Genomic DNA, 21776 nt, shown 5'->3' with positions numbered 1-21776 from the left:
AATATGGAGGTGACATATTGGTGCACATAACAAAATTCATGCGGTGGGGGTGGGGCCGAAGGGTTCAGAGTGTGGGAGGGGGCTCAGGGCTGGAACAGAGGGTTGTGGTGCAGGGGTGTGAGGCTCCGGCTGGGGGTGCGGGCTCTAGGGTGGGGCCAGGGATGAGGGGCTTGGGGTGCAGGAGGGTGCTCCGGGGCTATGGCAGGGAAAGAGGACTCCCCCCAGCTCTCTCTCCCCGCAGCAGCACCTGTGCGGGGGGGGGGGGGGGGGGAAGAGGTGCATCTCCCCACAGCAGCAGCTCCGGAGGTGGGGCTTCAGGATAGGCACCCCACCCCCGGCAGGCTCAGGCCTGGGGAGGGGTGCCATGGCAGGTCTGGGCTGGGGGAGGGCTGCCCCGGCCAGGTCCGTGCCTGTCCGGGCTGCCCCGGCAGGTTGGGGCCCGGGCTAGGTTGGGGCCGGGGCACCCCTCCCTCGGCAACTACAGGTCCCTGGGCAGGTTCCCTGAGCACCTGCGTGGTGCTAAGAAGGCTGCTGTGCGGATGTGCAGCTTACAGGGAACTTAGCTACCAGGTAATGGTGAGGCCTCAGTTAGTATTGTCCTGGACTCTGGGTGCCGCTCTTTAGGAAAGAGATGGACAAATTGGAGAGATTCCAGAGGAAAGCAACAAAAATGATAAAAAGTTTAGAAAACCTGACCTATGAGGAAAGGTTAAAAAACCTGGACATGTTTAGTCTTGAGAAAAGAATACGGGGAAGACCTGATAATCTTCAAATATGTTAAGGGTTGTTATAAAGAGCAGTGTGATCAATTGTTCTCCATGTCCACTGAAGGTAAAACAGGAAGTAATGGGCTTCATCTGCAGCAAGGGAGATTTAGATTAAAAAGTTTTTCTAATATCCGATAATAAGGGTAGCAAAGGGTTTGCACAGCCTCTAGGGACAAGCACTAAGCCCATATGTGCTCCTTAAGTTAACAGACTGCCTAATGATAGTGCCAACAGTGGACCTAGGATCCCACAAAGGGAATGAGGTGGAATGAAGCAGTAACCACAGCATCCTGCACAGTGGCTAACAAATCTGGGTGATTTGAGGGCAAAGACAGGATGCACCCTAACAAAAGGCGTAAAAGGGTCTCTCTGGCTCACTTCTATGTAGCACTGAAAACCTAAAAGCCCATTAAAATAAAGTTCTGTTCTGAGGATGAAATGGCTATTTTAAGGATTTACTTTTATCACCTAAAAAGGAACTTAAAAAGGCTTAATTGACGCCAGTGTTTAGAGACTGCATTCTGTCAATTCTCATGTACCTATTACAGTTTAATACTTCGCACATTTTACCTTTTCATCCACATTAACTAATTTAATCCCAGGTGATTGGACCTACCGAGATTTTAAAAAGCTAACATGGCAGAGAGGGCATCTCTGTTAGAATTGGAAAGTTCATGTTAGATGTTTTGAAGCCATGCATATTTTATATTTGAGCTTACCCAGGTGGTCATTCCCCTCGATGAGAAACGAGCTATATTATCTTCAAAGTCAATTCCTCCTACTCCAATCACATCCATCTGGTCAGCAGGGTTATTGAGAGTGCTAAAACGAGTGAGCAGAGGGAGGGGGGTGGGAGGGAGACAATAAAAATAACGGGCACACCACCACCAGGTTCTCTTTGTCTGTCTAGGGTTTGCAACTTTGACAGCTGACATCCTGGGGTGAATTATTTCTGACAACTTCATTTACAGCAACTATTCAAGAAATCCCTTAAAATATCAAAACATATACCAAGAAAAGGAGCGATATTTATTTCAGTATTATTACATGAGGAGCCAAAAAGTAATCAATATATTTTTTAGAGATTTTTGCATTCCCTGAAGCTTGAGATTTGCATGCGCAAAGGTTTGTTGATATTGACAGGCAAACGTCAGTTTGAAGGACTCACTGACTTCTTTTATGCGTTTACATACTATCAAAACTGCTGAATTAAATAGCTGCAGCTCATCTAATTCAAGAATGTACTCCTCAGGTAAAAAAAAAAAAAAAAAAAAAATCTACAGTGGAAAAAACAGCCTGACTCATTCTCAAAAGACAGAATAATCTGTGATTTTTTTCCCCCCCAAGAGGAGGTAGGGGATTATACCTCAGGTACTTCAGGAAATTTTTAATTGAACGCTTTTAAAGAAACTTACCCATATAAAGGGCCATCATTGCCAATAGCAGAAACCATGATCACGTTGTTAGCTGTCAGTTCCCATACCTGCAAAGACAAAAAATAGACACATTATTTAAAGCAATGTACTGAAGCCAGAAAAATAAAGAAATAAATTATTTACACATGTACTGCACTGGTCTGACTACAACAATTTCCTTAAATCCACACTTTTTATTTTAATGGTACTTGCATCACACATACCATTGACACTTTCATTAATATAATTCGCAGTCTCAAAGAGTAAGAATAAACACAACTGTTAATGCAGGCCAAGATTTTCAAAAGAGACAAATGATTTGCATGCCTTAAACTCAGACATGTAATTTTTAATATTAAGTTATATGCTTAATAATCCACCAGTAATTGCACCCTTGCATAATAACATGTATATACTAGACTGTTGAGCCCTTTCTACCCAAATTTTCCAAGGACAACAGTAAACTTTTGATTGTCAAATTAAACTAAATTAAGATAATTTAGAGAGCGTTTGGAATAGTACAAATTATTTTCATGTGCCAAACTACCTACTTAGCCCTTTCCAAAGCAGGTTTTTAGTTTTTGGTTCTTTTAAAACATTGTAATGAATTTAGTGCTTTTGAAAGATTGGTTCCTATGGCTGTCAGTCTAAGTCATATTTCTTCATAATTCAGATACAGTTCTGCAGTTTTTACTACAAATGAATGTGGGCTTAACAATTTTTAAAGAAAAATGTAACTTCTAATTTTAAAAATTTACTTTTCAATGCTGACTTACTTTGAAAAAGACTTGTAGTCACATATTCTAGCCTATTAACTCGACTTCTAATTAAATCAAGTTTCCTCATATAAAATTTGCAACTGAACTTCTGATAAATGGTTTCTGATTACAAAATTAACAAACCATTCAGGAGTAAATTTTTCAAAAGCAGCAATGGATTTTAGCCAACAACTTTCCATTTACGTTGGTGAGAGTCACACTATTAAAACTTCACCATCTAGCACTTTAAAAACGTTACCCATCAGTCTGTATACTATTCTATTTTTTTTTTAATAGAAATCACTCTAATAAAAATAGCGGTCAGTAAAGCACTGATCTTTTAAGCTGCTCTGCAAGGACAGATGACTGAATCTGTGTAGAACTTCACTGATGCCAATGGAACTCTGCACAGTCATAAAGGTCTGCCCACACAGAACACATTTCAGAATTGGGACCCATGAGGTGACCATGCTAAATATGTTCATAGTTTTTGCACTTACCTTGTCAACAAAAGGATGATCCATAAAGTCTGGACCACCAATACTAAGGTTTAATACATCTATCTTCTTTAAGATGGCATAGTTAAAGGCATCCAGAAACCAAGATGTATAGGAGACCTGTTTATTAAAGCACAACAAAAGCAACCATTTAGAAATCACATGAGAATGTATAAAAATAAAGCTAGGTATTAAAAGAAATAGAAATTTAAGGGTAGGAAACAAACAAAAGTAGACTGCTAAAACAAAAAAAAACTATTTTGTTTTTTCTTTGGTATTTAAAATAAAAAGTTAATTTGATTTTTTTAATCCTTCATTAAAATAACACTAAAAGTAAGAGGTAGTGGTCCCGCATGAAGTTGATTGTAATACCAAATTCTTATTTGAATATAAACTCCAGGAGGCAATTCTAAAATCTGTGTAAATGTACATAATTCTGTTAAAAAAACAAACTCTCTCTTTACAAAAGGAAATACTTTAAAGTTCACAGGAATTAATAGTATTTGTAATTTAAGGGTTAATAATGTGTTATTCCAGAAAGGTCTGAATTAAAATAAAACATTTATGATATCTACCTGATTATTTGTGAAGACCCTAAAAATGTGCAGCTCTGCATTTGGAGCAAATCCCTGGCATTCCCGCATGCTGGCTATAACACCGGCCACAAACGTCCCATGGCCCAGACCTGTTGCAAATTAGTAGTAGTATAAAATTAATAAAATAAAATGTTAGAAGCCAAACCATTTCACTGTAAAAATTTTAAAAATCCAGACATTTTGTATGAATATTCAATTGCTTCTCTCTTTCATCCTTAGGAACATTTAAGTTTATTTTAAAAAGCAACAGAAATGTTGGTCCAAGTTGAGAACTTGTTTCACTTTGATCTAAAATCCTTTGCAATAGATGCTAAGTGATTCCTACCAACAAGAATTTCTACAATTGAAACTGCATATATGTGGGGTGAAATCCTGACCTCACTGAAGCCAGGTTTTCCGACTGATTTTAGTGGGGAAAGAATCTCACCCATTAAATATATGATGTGCGGAAACAGAGGGAAAAGGATATCCTATAGACAGGAAATATTTTCTATCCCTCAAGTTTACTTGTTAAATATTTTGGTCAACTCTAAACAACACCTTTTTCCCCCAAGTGTTTTGATTCGGCTGTTTTTCAACCTTTGTGCGTGTGTGGTTTTGCTTTTGTTTTTTTAATTGTCCAAATTTGAAATCAAAATACCATTCTGAATAAAAAATGGTTCATGAAGTTAAGTATTTGCATATCTGTAGCACTGGTGTATAAGATGGGGCAAATACAAGAAGACGAGAGACAATCATACAAAGGCAGATAAAAAGAAATGCAGAATATTGGCATGGATCTGCAGAGTTTGTGCTGGTGCCACAATTTTACTTTTCCACTGAAAAATTATGTGGATTACTAATGTTTCAAGGAGAGCTGCCAAAACTGTGATAACTCACTAGATTACCTGAAAATGAATCAAAATATTATCCCTGATAACTGGAAAAAATTAAACGAATTAAAATTAAAAAAAAGGGGCGGGGGGAGACAAGAAAAAAAATGCTTGGGAGTTGCCTCACCCCCAGGTATTTCTACATTGCCTTTCTGCTTGGATAACATTTGGTCCCCTAGCCCTTTCTTAAAATTCTTGAAGAAATATGGCATAGGACTCAGCGGAAACAACACAAAACCCTGGGAGGTGTTGAGCCATCCAGTGAATTTTGTGAGAGTTCAGAGCACTCAACACATTGCAGAATTAGGTCCATTACCTGGGAAGATATGTAATTCTAATCTCAAACAATTTTATTGCATAATCCAGGATGCAACACATAATGTAAAATACATAATCTATAGTTTCAGCAATGCTATATATTAAACCTACCATCATCCAAGGTTCTCTCATTAGTCCAGTTTGTTCTTTCTTTTACATTTTTGAAATGTGGATGTTTTTCACTCAGTCCAGTATCAAAGACAGCTACTCTTACACCAGCACCTATTTCCATAAAAGAGGATTGGTATATAAATATATTTCCTTGATTTAGCATTTGTACCAGTTTATTCTGGAACGTAAAAGGAGTCTCCTGTGTGCTTAATGCACTGCGTGGTCTACACATTTCATGTCTTCCAAAACCAAAAGTCCTAGTTCACTCTTGAAATTCACCTAAAGAGCATTAGTTCCTTTCAGTTTCATAAAGGCAGAGACTAATTTAACAGAGTCTGGGGGGAAAAAAGTAAAGCTGATTTTGACCCCATGAGGGACTTTGATCAAGGTAAGTAGATCAACAAATTGATCTCCTTTTCACTTTTACCTACATACAAGTATAACTGAAAATTACACTTATATCTTGGTTTTTCAACAAAAATGATTTAGTATATTTTTCTAAAGAACTACTTTAAAAAAATATTAAGTTTACAAAGTGAAACACTTGAAAGGTCAGGAAATATAGAATATAGTTGCCCATGCAACCTTAACTTTTCCTACATGCACATATGTGCAGAAAAAGCTCTTTCATCTGACACTTCACCAACCAGCAAGTTCCATAAACCAGCATTCCTGATCCTCGCTAAAAGTCTGGTTTATAGTGCCGTTGATGCGGGACCGGCAGGGGGCTGGGATGTGGGAGGGGCTGCGGGGTGGACTCTAAGAGGGAGTTTGGGTCTGGGAGGGGGCTTGGGGCACCAGATTGGGGGTCGGGGGCACTCACCTCTGGCAGCTCCCAGAAAGCAGCTCCCCGTCCCCGCTGTTGCTGGCAGAGGCATGGCCAGGCAGCTCTGTAGGCACGCTGCCTCCATCCCCCCTCCCCGAGCACTGACTCTGCAGCTCCCAGCCCATTGGCCAGGAACTGCAGACAATGGAAGCTGCAGGGGGTGGCGCCATCAGACAGACATAGCGTGCCTGCTTGCACAGCCGCCTGGCCGCACCTCCGCCAGGAGCAACAGGGCCAGGGAGCCACTTGCAGGAGCTGCTGGAGGTGAGTGACCTCCCTCTCCTCACATCCGACACCCCGAGTCCCCTCCCGGACCCAAACTCCCTCCTAGAGCCTGTGCCCCGCAGCCCCTCCCACGCCAGTGCCCCGCACCCCAAACCCCTCCCTCTGAGTTAACTGGCATTTTTAATTTACTGGCACCCCCGTTCCCCCAGCATACCGGTTAAAAAAAGCTTTTACTGTATTATGAGAAAGTACCTCCACAAAAAACTTCCTTAAACTTCCAGCATAGAACCAACCACAATGCCCACACAAAATACTCCTCTGTATCAGTGGTTCTCAACCAGGGGTCCGGGGTGCTCTTGGGGGCCACGAGCAGGTTTCATGGGGTCTGTGAAGCAGGGCCAGCATTAGAATCATTGGGACCCAGGGCAGAAAGCCAAAGCCCCATTGCATGGGGCCAAAGCCCAGAACCCTACCACCTGCGGCTGAAGCTGAAGCCTGATCAATGTAGCTTCCCGGGGGCCCCTGGCAATTGCCCCACTTGCTAACCCCTAATGCTGGCCCTAGCTTTTATCTGCAGAAAAACAGTTTTTGTGACACTGGTAGGTTGTGGAGTTTTTATTGGGGGGCTCAGAAAGAAAAAAGTTGAGAACCCCTGCTCTATATTACATCCAAAGTCCAGCCGTGGATCTCTACAGCAACAGCTAAAGTACAATATATTTTGCAGATGTATAGTAAAGTCTCTAATGTTATTCCCACATGAAAAACTGTGAGACTGGAATAAGGGTTGTGCATTTTGAATGGATTGTGGAGAAAATTTTGTGTTTGAATTAAAGTTGGCTAGACGCTGGAACTGCAAGTCAGCCTGTTGTGTGGATGTACTGTGAGAACATTTGAGTAGTGTAAAGTTTGGGTGTTTAAGGTAACCTTCATTTGCATGCCTTAACTTGTGATTTCCTTGATTTTTTTAGTGATTGTATTGGTATTTCAGTGTTGACAATTACTGACATAGCTATCAACATTGATATTTGTTATCCTCCTTAGTTCACTACAGAAACTCAATGTCCCCTACATCTTCCACAGCTGAATTCCTTTCCCACATCCCCCAGCCCCAACTACCCCTAACACAGAGACATGCTCTCTACCTTACATGTAACAACTTGCTCATCACCATCTCCCCCTACCACATTAAGCTTTTAAAAGTTGATATATATCAACATTTTAAAGTTTAACGTAGCAGGGAAGCTAGGAAGGAAGGAGCAAGCATGTTGAGAAGTGGGGTGTAGGGGGACAGAAAAAAGGAGATGACATGAGTGGAAGGAAGAATTTGGAGCTGTGGGAAAAATTTGGGCTGTGTGTTCTCTTGCTAAATTAACCGTTTAAAAATAACTGATTTTATTTTTCAGCTAAAGAAAAGCTACACCGAGTCAGGTCTGCATAAATTCAAACAGTATGTAGCACTTTCCATCAAGTCAACAATGTTCAATAAATGTATCACAAAACTAAGTACTTCTCAGGCCAGGTCTGCACTACAAACTTTTGCTAGCATACTGCATAACCAACCATATACTGGTTACGGGTGGGGAGAGGTGTGAACAGTGACCATCATGGCTGTGCTGGCAAAGACAGTTACACCAGTAAAACTGCACTTTTGCTGGTATAGTTTATTTTGCTCCGGGGGGGTGGGGGTGGGGGGCCTGGAATAAGCTATGCCAGCAAAAGTGCAAGCGTTCCTAATGTAGACCTGGCCTCATTCTCTAGAGAATTCAGATCCATCTGTAATGGATTAATAAATATAAAAAGGGAGCTGGTTGTGTCTCCTTATTACTACATGAGTATTTTTTTTCTCACTTGTCTCAGAGACGCTCCATTTTTTTTTTGTTTTCTAGCCAGGCAGTTCATAGAATATCAGGGTCATCTAGTCCAATCCCCTGCTCAAAGCAGGACCATTCCCCAACTAAATCATCCCAGCCAGGGCTTTATCAAGCCTGACCTTAAAAACCTCAAAGGAAGGAGATTCCACCACCTCCCTAGGTAACGCATTCCAGTGCTTCACCACCACCCAAACCAACAGAAAAAAGCATACCTGTATAACCCATTTGCCAGAGCACATCTGCCTGCAGGGTTTGAGCAACTTGCCGTGGTATAGCTCTCAGTAAACGCCTGCTTGAATGCCTGCCTGTTGCATGCCAAAATCCAGAGCCTAATGATAGGCTTGCTCTTCTCAGAGGACGAGATGACTGCCATTTTTGAGTCCATCTGGTTTCATTGCATGGCAATGTAGGATCAGCTAGATAGGAATTGGATGGAGAAAAGAAAAGTGCAAAACATTTAATTTTCTATACTATGAAATATATGAACATGTTATTGGTACACTTTAGCCCTACTGTGAACAAAAATTTTAGATAGAAAAATTTTCACTTTTCAGACATTTGTCTAACCTAAATTTTATTTAAATCCTTAATATACCCTCTAAATACAAAAGCTCCATTCTAAAAGCTAATTACTACAGCTCTTATACTGAATATATTACACACGTTTAACTTAAGCATGTGAATAGATTAACTGAAGTCAGTAGGTGAAATCCTGACCCCACTGAAGTCCGTGGGAATTTTGCCCATTAAATCCCTAGTAGATTGAATCTATAATATACTGTGTTATGTCACTACAGAAAATACAGCTTTTAAACCAACTTGAATCCTTGATCACACCTCAGAATAGGTATTCTAAAACAGGGATAGTTTCACAATTAACGGGACGAGCCTTTGTCAGAAATAAATCATAATGTCCAGAAGTCACTGCATTCTCATTTGTATAACATACTCCTGGGGGAATTCTGCACCAAAAAAATTAAAAATGCTATGCCAAAAAATTAAAAATTCTGCACACAATATTTTGAAATTCTGCAAAATTCTGCATATTTTATTTGTCAAAATAACACAATATAATCTCTTCAGTTTCAATCATTTTGGTAATTTATTTCAAAATACCTGTCAACAATACAGACAACAGCAAAAAAGATTTCCCCAGGAGTAGAGAGTTAAAGAAACCCCTACTACAACCCAGTTCCAGTTGGGGGTTGCTGGAGGGAGCTGTGGGGCCCTCAGAGCCCAGATACCTGTACTCCCATCCCCACAGAGCCCAGCTGCAGGCACTCCCCCAGCCCAGACACCCACACCCTCTTCCTCCCCAGAGCAGAGCCACGGAGCACCCCCCTGGCCCAGACACCCATACACACCTCCCCACAGAGCCTAGCTGCAGGGCAGCCCCCAGCACAGACACCAGCACCTCCAGAGCCTTTACTCCACCCAGCTTCTTTATTGTCCCGCCGGGGACATGGTGTGGTGCAGCCCTGCCCTTCCTCATCCTCTGCCAGAGCTGGCCAGGTCTCCCAGGCCCTCTCCTGTCCCCAGGAGAATGAGGATCAAAGAGTGTGCAGCCTCCAGCCCTGCCAGGCTGGATGCTCTGGTCACTGCGAGCTGGGATCTGCAAGTCCAGCAGCCCCGAGTGGCAGCCATAAATTCTGCAGGGCAAAAGGGAATTCTGCAGTCCGCAGAATTCCGCCACGAGTAATAACACTAATTTTGTGGGACTGGAATAAAGCTTACAGATTTTTTTTAAAAATGAATTTAGTGCCACCAGAGATTAGGAACAGCTCTTTTGAAGGATGACTTTACTTACGCTCTGAATACTTGAGAGAGCGAAATACTTTCCGCTGGGGGGTTACTCGTTTGATGTTTGGGTGGTCTTCTAGTGTCAATACTCCATCCTTCTGTTTCTCTTTGATCTGGATCACCTCAAAATCACTAGGGTAGTCACTGGCTGGGTTGTTGCGAGGTACAATCCTCCAGTTCTCTATATCACTATTCTTCAGTGCGCTTGAAATAAATTTACTTCTAGCTTTAGCTGTAAAGTATCCATTGAAAGCCACAATATATTCTGCAAGCAGAATACCATACATTAGAAATTACATTTCAACCAGACATTACAATAGGCACATCTATACCACCACCGAGATCTGAATCTTCCTCCTTATTATCAAAACAAATGTCTCAATCTCCCAAATGAAAATATTATGATTCCATTATTAAGAATATTATGGTAACGTGGATTTACGATTTATATAGGTTATGATTTTCAAAATACTCTAGGGGTTTTAAAACACGTTAATTTTAATGGAAGATACCATATTTGTCTAAATACGCCCAGACTGTTTGGAAATCCTCATACATAGGTTAGTTCACAAACTGTCACAAAAAAATAAAATAGTGAACACATTGTTTTATATGGCTTTTTTGCTGTAGAATTTGTAAAACATCCAGAAAAAAATATTTAAATTGACTTTATATCTGCATTTTGATGTGTATTAAAAATAAGCCAACTAATGATGATGTCAGAGACAAACCCGTCCTCTCCAGAAAAAACCTTTTTAACAAATTGGAACCATCATATTGTGCACATTTTTAGCCTATATAATCCCATGATATTTTTACCATTATCTTGTCTTCTGCTCCCACCCCCTCCTATTATTTGTCATGCTTTCTTTATGTATCTTGTTTTCAGTTAGACTGTAACTGAAGGGGAAGGGGACGGGGTCTTCCTATATGACTGTAAACGACTTTGCACAACAGGACCCCATATCTGATTGGGGTCTTTGAACACTATGTTAACACAAATAATACATAAATCATCAGCAGCATGTATCTAAGATTTAAACACATTTTAAAAAACTGGATTCTTTATTACCATGTTCTACTACTGTCGACGAGAATTCCACTTTCAAAGTAAGACGAGAGCATCCAGGACATAGGTGGGCCTCATGAGAGGAATTTCCTAGTCTTGTACCCAGGTGTTTTTTGCCGCAGAGTAAAATTACAATCAGGATCAACCAGATGTTTGCAAACTTCATGGTCATAAGAGAATATGGTTTCATTCAAAAAATTCCCTATATTCAAATGACACGTTTTCTCTTTATAAATTAGTTCAATTTTGTATCAATAAATGTTGCCTTTGCTGTGTTGTTCAACTGGATAGTCTCAAAGTTTTGTCCAAGTTAAGCAAAAATCTAGATTTCATGGTTTTTTGAGGTTAAGCCTAGTAAACAGGCTTATTTCTTTCTACGTTTTTTCTCCATTTTGGATTAAAGGATTCTCTCACTCAGAATGTGATAGCTCAGTCCTGTACTCCATTTTATGATGTGAAAGGTAAGCCCAAGGTAGAATTAAGCAAGTTTTTTGCAATCCAACCTGTAAAATAAACAAACCCACCAACAAAAATCATTAGATTTGTCAAACATACAAAAACGTATATTACAACAATAACTGACATTCAGCAATTATTATCGGAGAGAAACCATTTAATTCTAGATTATGCTTCTCTTTGATTTTTAATTTTAATTTCTTTTATTTTTGTAGTTTTCAAAGCTGCTGACAAAGTCATTATAGGATATGTTTTGTATGTACTTATTAACAATTGTCTCATCATTCATTTTTGTACAACACTAAACACAATGGGACCCAATCCTGACTGAGACTTATGGGCACTATCATCTAATATTATTATTAGATAATAATAATATTTATAGTATTATGTGTATTACTGTAGCACCTAGTAATGATAGTATAACATGTATTAAATTGAGAAGTGTTATGGAAAGGATAGTATAAAGATATAAAATAAGATATTTTTGTTTTATCAACAGGATTTTGCACATACTGAGTTGAAGGCACAATCAAATTTCACATCAGACATTATGTTTGATGGAAATTGAGGCTAAAGGAATGTAGTGATGATAAATCCAGCTTCATGTTGTCCGTTCTTATGCAAGAGCAGACCTTGGCTTATACTTTTGAGTGGAATTTTTATGGCATTTGTCTGTCAAGAGTCCCCTAAAGGAATTATTACTTCGAGGTATTTGCTTTTTTTTCCTGAGTGAAGGTGTGTTATAATTCCAAATAACAATAATTTAGTAGAGAGTATCACTGGGGGGATTTCAGTGTAACAGGGACTCTGTGAAAATGCTTTTCTTCTGAATCTAGGCCAGCTAGGCACTATAATATACAATACATTAGTATGAATTTGTTATTCAGAAAACTCACTTTAAAAGCAGCTAAAATCCTAAATGCTACACTGACATTTTAAATACTTCACTTGGATTTAGGGATGAAGTAATAGAAAATCTTGGATGGACAGCTCTGCCGTCCCAACCAGAGGTAGTGAGAAGCAAGTCATTTCAGGACACCAAACATCCAAAATTTTTGATCTGAGTCGACTTAAAATACAGCACAGTAAGTGACAAGCTACGACAACTCCATGCTGGCAATGCAATTTGTCCTGCTCCAGGCGAGTACCACAGCTCAGGATAACAGTCTTCATCTGGTACAAATAGCACAGCTGCATCATATCTTAACAGATCGAGCAGAACATGGCAACAGGAATCTACTGAGGTTTCCAATAAAAAAGTAGTTTAATAGTATAGCAGTTCATCAAAAATGCAGTCTAGAAATACCTGCGGCACTCAATGCAGGGAGCACCAGATGACACACAAAGCAAGAGGACAGAGACCCACCCCATCCTTACTGCAAATGAGCCATTCAGCACTCATGAGAACCAAGAGGCTGAAGATAGTTCATTATTTCCAGTTCCTTATTCACCATACCATCTCCTTATTCATGGGTTCCCATTACCACATTCAAATAACAAAATAATTTAAAAATATATCAATGTCTGATTAATTCTTTGGAAATTTAATCTAATTAATTTGATAACATTTTAAATTAATAATTATTTATCAATTAAATAATCAAATACGGAATTGGGTTTTGACTGACCATATGTGACAAGATAAGTCTTGGTCACCCCAAGTGAAGGTAGCCTTGAAGGAAGAACTGACTGCAACATCTACCAGACTGCAGTAACACCCAGGCAAAACAAGATACCTCTGAAATAATATCATGTAATATAGCCCATTTGTATTTGCAGTACATTGCTATTTCACCTTTCAAAAAGCATATGTACATGAAAGCTCAGCTGTAATTAGTATTGGATCTTCAGAGAGTGAGTGTATGTAACTTACGCCTCGATGTTACAGGTTAAGGCTGCAAGTTTGATTCCGTGACTTCTGCAGCGGCTAGTGCAGCTGCTTCAGGGGCTGCCCAATGAGCTCAGGCAGCCCCTGGGCCAGTCGCACCAGCCACTGCTGGGGCAGTCTTAGGTCACTACCCGCCCCCCCCAGCAATAGGAGGAATTTGGGTGGGGGACTCGGGGGTCAGGGCTGGGGATTGGGGCATGGGAGGGGCAGCGCTTACCTTGAGGGAGCTCCTGGAAAGCAATAACATGTCCCTCCCTCAGCTCCTAGTGCTGCCTCCACCCACAGGCACTGCCCCCGCTGCTCCCATTGGCCACTGTTGTTGGCCAATGGGAGTTACAGAGCTGGCAGCATACGGAGCTAGGAGCTTTGGGAGGTACATGTCACTGCTATCCGAGAAGCTAAGGAGGGAGCCTGCCAGCTCCACCAACCCTCTGCCCCAGCACCAGCGGGGATTCCAGTTTGCTCGCACCTGCGGCGCTTCCCGGACCCCCCACCAGCAACCGCAGCACTCCCAATATTTACTCAGGGGTATAGTACAAGTCATGGATGGGTCACAGCCTGTGCATTTTTGTTTACTACCCGTGACCCGTCCATGACTTTTACTAAAAATACCTGTGACTAAAACATAACCTTAACTATGGTTAGCGGAGATGCTAACAGCTGAACAAAGCAAACATTTCACGCTAGCTGGCCTTACTTTCTCCACGTACTAAGAGTAACTGGTCATCAGTTGAGAGAACAAAAAGCCGACTATGACTTTGGTTGGGCTTTAATTCATGCTATTACAGAGGTTATCAGCAAGATAACTCCTATAAGTTATCTCAATGCTTGTTTTATGTATGTACTGGGAGAGGGCAAGCTGATTTTACAATATTACACATTTGCGTACTGCATATGATTAAAATAATAATATGTGGACATTTAGCTAAAGTGAAAGATTTCCACTGATTTCTTGTATGCTTCTGCATTCTGTAAAATGGGAAAACAATGCATGAATGTAGTGAAATGATTAGCAGACTCAGCATAATTTTCAGTACAGCATATTTTACTAGACGGTGCACTAAAAAAGGTAGCACAATGTGTACAGAAAAAACAGATATTCTTCACTTAAAACATTCTTGGATTTGATCCTGAAATAGTGATTGAGTGTAATGAGGGAGCAACTTGCACAATTCAACTTTTGTTAAATTGATTCCATCACCTAGTCTCGAAAAAGATGATCAGGAGAATGTAAATTCTCCTCCAGCCGTATATTAGGGTACTGAATTTCAGAAAATACTGTTCAAGTATGTCTCAATATGACCATTATGGATTGGCAATGTGCTATATGCAATAAAATGGACACTAACAAGGGACAGTAATACCACTGTTGAAAACTGGTTCAGAATAGTGAAAAAACAAGGTCTGAATGACAAACTCCTTGAAGAGCTTCAGAGTTTGTGGAAATTATGAAAGACACTATTAAAGGTAAACTATGTGCAACTGCTATAGGCATCTTGCATAACTGTAACAGAAAGGAGAAGTCCCCAAGAAGAAAGTAGCTGATGATGTTGCTGATTTAGATATTCCAAAGCCTCACACTCAAGTTGAGACCTGAAATAAATGTCCACATTCAACACCCAAGAACTGAGACAAATATTTTAAGGCTCCTCAAGGGCAGCTGTATAAACCAAAACATTGGTTGTCCTGTCCTCAACAGAATGGTGTGGCCAAACTGAAGAAAGGCAAGGTGATATTTACCAACACATGCCCAAGGGATAATCTACTGTACATCATTAATATGATAATTAAAAAATATCAGGCAGTAAAACCTGAGGTTGAACTATTTCAAAATAGAGATGAAGTGCTGCAAAGGCTACTTACAATGAGTGAGGCATTTAATAACAACGGGAATGCAGGGAAATTATGATAGCTTACACAATTTCAGAAATTTACAGGAAGGAGTGTGTGGGATTGCTATGGAAGGGAAGGAGATACAGTGACTTCCCACCTCTCCTATTTCTTTAGTACAACACAGTACTCTACACGTTGTGGTTCAAATTTTCCCCAAAAAGAAAATGAAATAACACTACCTAGTGTTCGATAGATATATATTCTCACATTATATAATGTCCCTCTACCAAGCATCAATGATAGTAATTTACAGGTAATTTTTCAAAGACAAACTTTCATTTGTATGTAGTTGGGTGGTTTGGGCACTTGCCTGGGGTGTGGGAGACCCAGGTTCAAGTCCCTAATTCAGAGTCAGACTCTCCCCTGTGAAGCTGTTCCACTTTGTATAAATATTTGTATTCCATTGGCCAAACAGAGAGAGAGAGAGAGAGAGACTCACTCTGTGCTCACCCAAGTCCATGTCCCTATTCAAAACCAAACAGAGCAGAGACTTGAACCTAGGTCTCCCACATCCTCAGCGCCCTAACCTCCAGATTATTGGCTGTACCTGTGTTTCTCTTTTTCTCTGTATTTTTCTGCAAAATATTTGGAAAGATCTCAGTTTTGTCCAGATGCAGAAGGAAAACAAATTATGAAACCTTCAACTTCTTTTTGTGTGAAGGAAAATCCATTTTCTGGTTTGCTGTAGTTAAAAGGCGCTATGTAAAATGCAGTGTTGTCCTAAAACAAATGTGCATTTAATAACCTGACTATTGTTGCTCTTCCATAATGAGTCTGAAAATGTTATAAAAATAAATACACACTTTACAAACTGAAAAATATGTCTTTTAACAAAATTAAGTAAAAATTTTGGTCAAAATTTAAAAGTCTGCAACTTGTCAAATACACAAATCTTATTTAAGTCAGTCGAAGCTTTTGAAAATCAAGTCATTTTTACTGTCATGCATAAATGTGCGTTTGTAGCATAACTTCCAATACCAAAGTTTAAAACTTTGTCCTATACTACACCATTTTGCTATCTGTAGCACATTTAAACTAACTAAACTGTACATGTTAAGTAAGCTTATTTTATGTACTCTAATTCATTGATAATATTACTTTGGCCTGGTCCACACTACACGGTTAGGTCGATGCAACGCAGCTTACGTTGACCTAACTGTGGATGTTATGTACACTTAAATTTCGCTCCTGCTGATGTAACTGCCTCACTACGCTGACTTTATAACACCACCTCTCCAAGCGGCATAGAGTCAAGGTCAATGTAGTAAGGTAGACACTGTGTTACTTACACTGATTGTTATTGGCCTCCGGGAGCTATCCCATAATCTCCCCTGCCCCCCACTGCTCTGGGAACACAGGAGGTTCTGATCCAGCCATAAAAACACTGACATCTATTATTAGATTGCTTGGGGCACAAAGGAGAAGGGTTACAAGAGGGACCACCAGCAGTGCTATGTGAAAACCAAGCTGTGGCAGACAAGGGAGGCCAACAATCGATCTGGTATGGAGCCACAAATATGCTGCTTTTACAAAGAGCTGCATGCATCTCTACAGAGATCCCACCACCACCTCCAAAAGCCCCATGGATATTTTGGAGAAGCCTGAGTCACAGATCCCCGCCGTGAACAGTGAGGAGGAGCTGGACGAGGAAGAGAGTGGAGAGGACAGGTGACCAGGGAATCCAGCTGGGCAGCGAGCCAGGACATGTTTTGACTCCACTGCAGTCTAGCCAGTCCTGACAGTCGAGCATGGGGGAGCCTGATGCAGGGGAGGGAACCACTGAGAACTATGCAGTTTGCTTTGAAATTACAGAGGTGGAACCTGCAAATTAGCAAGACACATCTGTCGATTTACTCTTTTACTTGTGCTAAAAGAGGTAATGAAACAAACAAGAGAGGTAGTATTGCTTTCTGCTTTTCATTCCCCTCTAGAGTTAGGCAGAGGGGGCCACACGAAGCAATTTGTTTGTGTGTACTGGGATGTCCTGCGATATATACAACAAAAATAATATGAAGAAAAGCATAGGCACATTTGACCCCCAAATAACCTCACTTATTAACTATGTACAAACGTAGAAAAATTAGCTGAATTCATGCTGCAGTTCTGATTGGTTTCTGATGGCTTGCAGAATGCAGTGAGCACCTCTAGAGGAATCTCATTTCTCTTAAAAGGATATTACCCTATTGTAATGCACTAAAATTAGTTGAACTAGTGAGTGACTTTAGTGTTGCTTTGAGACTTGTACAGTTGCAGTGTGGCTTGGTACACTTTAGAAATGGGAGAACTCTTCATTTGTGGCTGGAATATCTCCACTTCCTTAGTCATAACTAAGACTGCATGTCTGACACGGAGATCATAGATTCCATGACTTCTGCAGCGGCCGGTGCGGCTGGCTCAGGGGATGCCTGAGCCAGGCAGCTCCTGGGCCAGCAGCAATAGTTTGGGTGTGGGAGGGGGCTCAGGGCTGGAACAGGGAGTTGGGGTACATGGCGGCGCTTACCTTGGTGCAGGGATGGGGGGCTCCCCAGAAGTGGCCAGCATGTTTCTGCAGCTCCTAGGCAGAGAGCACCACCGCCGGAGCTCCAATTGGCTGTGGTTCCCAGCTAATGGGAGCTGTGGAGACAGCGCTTGTGGCCGGGGCAGTACACTGAGGCCCCTCAGCCTTCCCTCCCCCTAGTAGCTGCAGGGATATGCTGGATGTTTCCGGGGAGCTGTGCAGAGAGCCTGCCTGCCCCACCAACCCTTCCCCACCCCCAGCGGGGGTCTGAGGCCACCCCCCAAGCACCCACAACATCCACAGATCATCCCCCCCAAGCAACCGTGGTCCCCCAGCCCAAGTTGTACTTACAGGTAACGGGCCATGAATTTTTGTTTACTGCCCATGACCTGTCCATGACTTTTACTAAAAATACCCATGACTAAAACGTAGCCTTCATCATAACAAATGTCTTACACATTTAAATTTTGATAAATGTAGCCATTTTTCCTGTTCTCACTTTGTTTAGGAACCTTTATGTGTAATCACAGACTTCCTAATATCTAGTTGTCTGTATAATTTCTGTGAGAACATTACAGATGGATTTGTGACACTAGTTAAATACTTTAGCAAAAGAGGTACAATATTTGGGAGAGTTTACCTCAGAAAGGAAGCTTTTGTTATGGATACAACTTATCCCAGCTCCTTGAGAACCATCTGATGGTCACTTGGCCCAATATTTGATTTGTCCCACACAATCAAAACCCAGCTCCGTATTCAAGCACCTCTTAACTGTAAAAGTGGGGTGAAGGAGCGACTTGGCAACATACTGCACACGAACAAAGCTTTGGGATGGGGGGTGGCATGCCCCACCTCCTTCATGACAGTCTGACGTTGTTGGCCACAGGGCCATGTCACTTGGGGTGTCCCACGAAACATTTTGTCATGTGCATTCAAGTTGTTGTTAACTAGCTAATTACTAATTCTGATTATCCCTATGTTAATTTGATGACATTTCTATAAAATTAACCTTACCCTGATATATTTTTTAAATAGTTTGGGCCCTTGAATAAGGAGCTGGGGAAATGGAACCAAACCAACTCCAGACTCGTTGAGAGCTGTGTGCCCCTCCCCTCAGAACCCCCTCCCAAAAACAACCCTACATGCCCCCCCCCCAGCAGCTCTGCAGCTTCTTCACCCCGCCAGGGCTGCGCTGCAGGCCCCTCACCTCATTAACGCGAGACCCCTTGTTCCCATACATGCCCCCTATGCTTCCCTCATGGCCCCGCTGGAACTGGGGTCACCCCCTCCTCACACACACACAGCACCCCCATAGCTCTCTCCAAGCCCTCGATAGCACCCCACAGGGCCGACCCACGTTGAGCTCCATCACCCCACGCCCCGCGTGACGCGCCGCCTCCACCGCAACACCCTCCCTACGTCACCACCCCTCGCCGCCTCTAACCGTCTCTCCCCCGAAGCGCCGTGTCCAGGGCCTCCACGCGCCATTTTGAGCGGTGTTTACTAACAACGTCTCGCGAGAAGACGGCGGCCAACAGAGTGGGGAACATGACCCGACGCTCAACGTCGGGGGCGAGGGAAGAGGAGAGGCGCATGCGCAAGACTCCGGCGCCCTTAACCGGGCTGTGCGTTCGCATGGGCGTCCGGAGTCTCGCGAGGCTTGGTGCGGGATACCGGAAGAAGCCGGGAGAGGGCTTCGGCGGGTCTTTCAGGGCGGCTGCGGGTCACGTGGGCGCGTGGCAGCCAAGGGCCGCTGCACCCGTGTCCTCCCGGGAGCTGGTCTGTTGGCCACGCTCACGCCGCCCAGGGTGGGAGGATCCAGTGACGCCAGGCTGTGGGGGGCCTGAGAGGAGATCGGCTGGTGCTGGGGGGGAGGGAGGGATTTGCGGGGGTGCTACAGGTACGTCAAGGCACCCAGCGCGCTGGAGCGGCGTCTGTGACTGGGGTTAGGTAGACCTGTAAGTTACGGTTCACAGCGACCTTCATGTCTGTGATTGCGTGACCAGAGAGATTGAAGCGTTCTCCGACTGGTTTATGAATGTTATAATTCTTGACATCTGATTTGTGTCCATTTATTCTTTTACGTAGAGACTGTTGCCAGTTGTGCCCACATATCTATTCAGGGGACACCATCACAGGGCCTAATAACATCAGCCACACTATCAGAGGCTCGTTCACCTGCACAGCCACCAATGTGATATATGCCATCATGTGCCAGCAATGCCCCTCTGCCATGTACATTGGTCAAACTGGACAGTCTCTACGTAAAAGAATAAATGGACACAAATCAGATGTCAAGAATTATAACATTCATAAACCAGTCGGAGAACGCTTCAATCTCTCTGGTCACGCAATCACAGACATGAAGGTCGCTATCTTAAAACAAAAAAACTTCAAATCCAGACTCCAGCGAGAAACTGCTGAATTGGAATTCATTTGCAAATTGGATACTATTAATTTAGGCTTAAATAGAGACTGGGAGTGGCTAAGTCATTATGCAAGGTAGCCTGTTTCCTCTTGTTTTTTCCTACCCCCCCCCCCAGATGTTCTGGTTTAACTTGGATTTAAACTTGAAGAGTGGTCAGTTTGGATGAGCTATTACCAGCAGGAGAGTGAGTTTGTGTGTGTATGGGGGTGGGAGGGATGTGAGAAAACCTGGATTTGTGCAGGAAATGGCCCAACTTGATTGTCATGCACATTGTGTAAAGAGTTGTCACTTTGGATGGGCTATCACCAGCAGGAGAGTGAATTTGTGGGGGGCGGGGGGTGGAGGGTGAGAAAACCTGGATTTGTGCTGGAAATGGCCCACCTGATGATCACTTTAGATAAGCTATTACCAGCAGGACAGTGGGGTGGGAGGAGGTATTGGTTCATATTCTCTGTGTATATATAAAGTCTGCTGCAGTTTCCACGATATGCATCTGATGAAGTGAGCTGTAGCTCACGAAAGCTTATGCTCTAATAAATTGGTTAGTCTCTAAGGTGCCACAAGTACTCCTTTTCTTTTTGCGAATACAGACTAACACGGCTGTTACTCTGAAATCTTCCAGGAGAGGCAGCCATATTAAATTTTCTATCTTACCTTTAACTGGCAGGGGCTGTAGGGCCATTCAAAATAAGACCAGCATTGTTCTCCTCTGACTCCCGGAGAGCGAAGGCTCCTAGAGATGCGTATGATAAACAGCCCTGCAAGCTTCTCCGTTGCCACAATACTTTAAAACTGAGCTGGAAGGACCACTTCTGGAAACGAGTAGAGCCCTGCGAATACACGGGTATCCACTTTAGATCTGTGGATGTGGATATCCATGGGACCATTTCTGCGAAGACCAGCGCAGATGCAGATACAAATTTTGTATCCGTGCGTGGCTCTGAGGGTAAGAGTGGGTGAGCAGCTTAGAGGAACTGGGGCGTGGATCCTCCACCTGCCCTGGGTTAAGGGCCTGGGAGGCAGGGACGGGCTGCTTCGGACCCACACCCAGGGCAGGTGGAGGGTCTGCCATGGCTCCCACAGCTGCCTGCCCAGCTCTTACCATGGCTGGGCTGTGGCTCCCAACTGCCCCCGACAGCTGTGGGGAGCATGGGTCTCTCCACCTTCCCTGGGCAGGGGGCTGCTCGTGCCCCCACTCAGGGCAGGTGGACAGTCTGCAGCAGCTCCACATAACTGCCTGCCTGGCTCTTACCGTGGCCGGCTGTGGTTCCTGGCTGCCCCCATCTCTGGCCAGACCTGGGTTGGGGAGAGTCGTGCTGGCAGCTGTGGGGAGCCTGGGTCCCTTCACCTGCCCTGGGTGGGGGGCTGCTTGGGACCCCCACCCAGGGCAGAGTCCACTGCAGCTCCCCACAGTTGCTAGTTCTTTCCAACTGGGTTCTGGGGGGCAGACTGGCTGGCTCAGAGCCTCAGTCCGGCCTCCACTGTA

The 21776-nt window shown here is 42.8% G+C and overlaps 1 protein-coding gene across 1 annotated transcript in view; it reads right to left on the bottom strand.

Moving 5' to 3' along the window:
• Positions 1 to 19393, bottom strand: part of MBTPS1 (membrane bound transcription factor peptidase, site 1) — a 43942-nt gene extending 24549 nt beyond the window's left edge. Inside the window, exons 1-9 of the mRNA XM_073307518.2 lie at positions 19307 to 19393; positions 11129 to 11628; positions 10064 to 10321; positions 8469 to 8672; positions 5335 to 5445; positions 4013 to 4122; positions 3441 to 3557; positions 2183 to 2250; positions 1487 to 1589 (exon numbers count right to left, since the gene is read on the bottom strand). Of these exons, the coding sequence (XP_073163619.1) occupies positions 1487 to 1589; positions 2183 to 2250; positions 3441 to 3557; positions 4013 to 4122; positions 5335 to 5445; positions 8469 to 8672; positions 10064 to 10321; positions 11129 to 11315 (1158 nt within the window). The 5' untranslated portion in view covers positions 11316 to 11628; positions 19307 to 19393. The remainder of the gene's footprint in view (positions 1 to 1486; positions 1590 to 2182; positions 2251 to 3440; positions 3558 to 4012; positions 4123 to 5334; positions 5446 to 8468; positions 8673 to 10063; positions 10322 to 11128; positions 11629 to 19306) is intronic.
• Between the last annotated feature and the right edge of the window lie 2383 nt (positions 19394 to 21776).

The sequence above is a fragment of the Lepidochelys kempii genome, chromosome 12, assembly GCF_965140285.1.
Source record: "Lepidochelys kempii isolate rLepKem1 chromosome 12, rLepKem1.hap1, whole genome shotgun sequence".
NCBI classification, from domain to species: domain Eukaryota; kingdom Metazoa; phylum Chordata; order Testudines; family Cheloniidae; genus Lepidochelys; species Lepidochelys kempii.
This window is presented reverse-complemented; position numbering and strand designations above follow the sequence as displayed.